The 2,969-nt window shown below is 29.1% G+C and overlaps 1 protein-coding gene across 1 annotated transcript; it reads right to left on the bottom strand.

The window, feature by feature from the left end:
• Positions 1 to 654: 654 nt before the first annotated feature.
• LOC112466928 (nucleolar protein 8-like) lies at positions 655 to 2,466 on the bottom strand. Its single transcript, XM_025035291.1, has 7 exons — positions 2,307 to 2,466; positions 2,073 to 2,189; positions 1,812 to 1,979; positions 1,534 to 1,730; positions 1,202 to 1,464; positions 880 to 1,116; positions 655 to 811 (listed from the first exon to the last, which is right to left on the bottom strand). The coding sequence occupies exons 2-7, from the start codon at positions 2,178 to 2,180 to the stop codon at positions 660 to 662; spliced, it is 1,125 nt and encodes a 374-aa protein (XP_024891059.1). The 5' UTR covers positions 2,181 to 2,189; positions 2,307 to 2,466; the 3' UTR covers positions 655 to 659.
• Positions 2,467 to 2,969: the final 503 nt, after the last annotated feature.

Raw genomic sequence — 2,969 nt, 5'->3', positions numbered from 1 at the left:
GATTAAAAAAGTAATAAAAAGTTTCTATTATAAAGCATTTAATATAATCATTTCTTAACAGTTTCCTTATAATGAATAATTTTTAACGGAAAAAGTTAATATTTTGTAAGAAAAATATTAATTATGGGAACATATTGCAATGTATTTTCATAAGTCTCTTACAAGATGCTTATGGAGGTGGTAAGGAGAAAATTACAAATATTAAAAATTGCATAAAACATAAGTTCTTTTAAAAGTAATATTAGCATGTAAATTTTAGATCTTTGATCATAAAAAGGATTCGACATACATGTGTATTGTTATTTAATATACCGAGTATAAATGTATAGCAAAGCAAATCGCAAAAGTAATTGCAATTTCTGCAGTAGTCTTTTTTAAATAGAAAATTTTACATTTTATAAAAATTTTGAAAAATAATTACTTATTTGGAAAAATCTTAAATTATCATAAAATATAATTGTCACATGTTGTATTGTGGCAATTTTTATAAAAAAGAATTATATGCAAAAAATTACGTAAGCGACAAATCTATTGAAAAACTACTTGTACTATTTACGCATAAATAAATATTTTTACACATATCCGTTTAAAATAATGTTACATAAATTTATATATTCATCATTTTTACAAATATAGATATTCAAAGACAAGACAAATATTTAAGATTTTTTTATTTTTCTTTTCTTACCATACGGCTGATGTCTCCTCACATTATTACGAATTTTCATACGTACAATTGTTTTCAATTCGCGTCTTAAATTATTAAGTTCATAATTTGAAGCAGCTTTTTTACTGAAGAACTTTATAGCCTCTGAAAAAATATCTTTATAATATCTGCATAAACAATACTCTAATTTTACGATTTTTTCATATACATACCATTAAACCTTACGTCATTGTTATCAAAAAATAGAGTATCTTTATAGCCAAATAGGCTATTTTGTTGAGTATCTTCTTTAATATCATCAACCATTTGATTATCTATGTCTGGTGCTTCATGTGTATTTTCATCATCAGATGAATCGTATTTAAATGCATTATTTGCATTAAAATTAAACTTAAATTTTTGGGCTTTGTTATTTTTCACAGTGGATGTATCGTTATCTTTAGTATTTTCTAAAAATATAAATAAATTAAGAAACTATGTACTGAAATAACATAATACAGATATAAATATGTAATGTTATCTTTTAATAAACACCTGTGTCATCTTTTTCCTTCCCATATGCTTTCAACAAACTAAATTCTCCTTTCTGTTTCAAGCTTTCTGTCAAGATATCAGATACAGCATAATAAATATCCTTTGACACTTCTGGCTCTGGCACAGGTTTCTCATTCTCTGGAACTAACTTTTCACGTTTCTTTTTTTTACTCTGTTCCTCCTTAGTTTTCGGTTGTTCAGGTTTCACTTCATATTCACAATGACCATTTTCAGTTGGGTCATATCGTATCATCAATCCCTTCCTGTAAATGCTTTGTCATTAAACATCCAAAGCAACAATTGCAAGTTCTTGTTCATCTAAATATTCTTACTTAGTAGGTTGTGTTTCCTGTTTTTTTACAGTAAGCGGCACTCCTAAAATGCTTTCTAAGATACCCAGCTGTCTTTCTTTTTCTTTTTGCAAATTACACTCATCGGTGCCATCAACAACTTTACTTTCCTCTGTCTGACGATCGTCTTCAGTGAATCGATTATCCAGAGTAAAACGCGCATCGTTGCCAAGAGTGGTCTATATAAATAAATAAACTGTATTAGCATCATATTTATTAGCATCTAAGGAAAAATAAAACGTAAAATATTAGATGCTTACCTTTTTACCTTTCTTGATTTTAAATTCATCCTCATTCCATAGAGAATTCTTTTCATTGTTATTGTCATCGTCACTGTCAAACAAATCTCTCTTTGTCTTTTCCTTTGGTTCTAGTTGTTGCCCTTCATTGTCATAAAATATAATTTTCTTATTGTTTGTAGTAGTATCCTGAGGAAATAATAATCGTATGAGTGAAATATATTTCGTATACATAAATTATCATAAAAAGATGTAATGTAATTACAATGCGAGTAAACTTACCAAGTTTCTTAATGCTTGCTGTATAAGTTGTCCCTTTGCTTTAAACGCCAGTTTCTTCTCCTTCAAAGAACGCAAGCGTTTCTTCTCTGATTCAGTAATTGCACTCATTTTTAATGGCTATTGTAATCAAGAAAAAAGAAATATTAACAACAAGAGGAAATTGAACCATAATGTCCCATAACCTTAATTGTCATCGAAAAGTTGCTAATTACGTGGAATACAGGCACAACTTACAGATAAACAAGTCCAAGTATTATGTGATTTCGTTAGTAGAATATGAAAATAGTAGTTAAAATTCTTGCTCTACATAAAAAAATTAACATTCCAATGACTTATAAACGGATATGAAAACAGCATGCACAAGGCTGCGTTCGGAAACGTCACCCGAGTGCACACGAGTTACTCCCTTCTCTTTCTATCTTAGCGAGTTAGAAGGAGAAGAGAGTATACCCGTGTGTACCCGGGAACTCGAGTATATATATGTATGTCACGTGAAGATAGCGACAAGTAGTACGAAACCGCGCCAAATTTGAACCAACGTGCGTGCGTACGCACACATGTTGAATTTTAAAATACGTGTACATCAAATAAAATTTGCCGTAAATAATGTAAGAAAATTTTATTTTTAAATTATAGATAGCCCTTCGGGACTTAAAATGCTTTTACTTTTGAGAAATTGAAATTTCAACAATATAAAAGCAGACATTTTTCATGCTGGGGTCTTTTTAGACCCCATGTGTCATTTACAAGATTCTTGAGAGGTGTGGCATTTAAGGGTTAAGATCTTTATATTGAATAAAGTATCGTCGAAAAAAAAAATCTTTATTAGATCACATCCCGACTATTATTTCATGAAAATTAATGCGTAGCTCTTATAATTTTCGTAATAATTATTAT

Source organism: Temnothorax curvispinosus, unplaced genomic scaffold (genome assembly GCF_003070985.1).
Source record: "Temnothorax curvispinosus isolate PA1 unplaced genomic scaffold, ASM307098v1 QBEX01016713.1, whole genome shotgun sequence".
Taxonomy (NCBI): Eukaryota; Metazoa; Arthropoda; class Insecta; order Hymenoptera; family Formicidae; genus Temnothorax; species Temnothorax curvispinosus.
This window is presented reverse-complemented; position numbering and strand designations above follow the sequence as displayed.

What these genes read in the sequence shown, in the direction of transcription:
- LOC112466928 (XM_025035291.1), bottom strand. Translation starts at nt 2,180, where the DNA reads ATGAGTGCAATTACTGAATCAGAGAAGAAACGCTTGCGTTCTTTGAAG. An exon ending in AAATCAAGAAAGGTAAAAAG is followed by an intron (nt 1,731 to 1,811) that starts GTAAGCATCTAA and finishes TTATTTATATAG; the next exon opens with ACCACTCTTGGCAACGATGC. An exon ending in CAATGACGTAAGGTTTAATG is followed by an intron (nt 812 to 879) that starts GTATGTATATGA and finishes ATATTTTTTCAG; the next exon opens with AGGCTATAAAGTTCTTCAGT.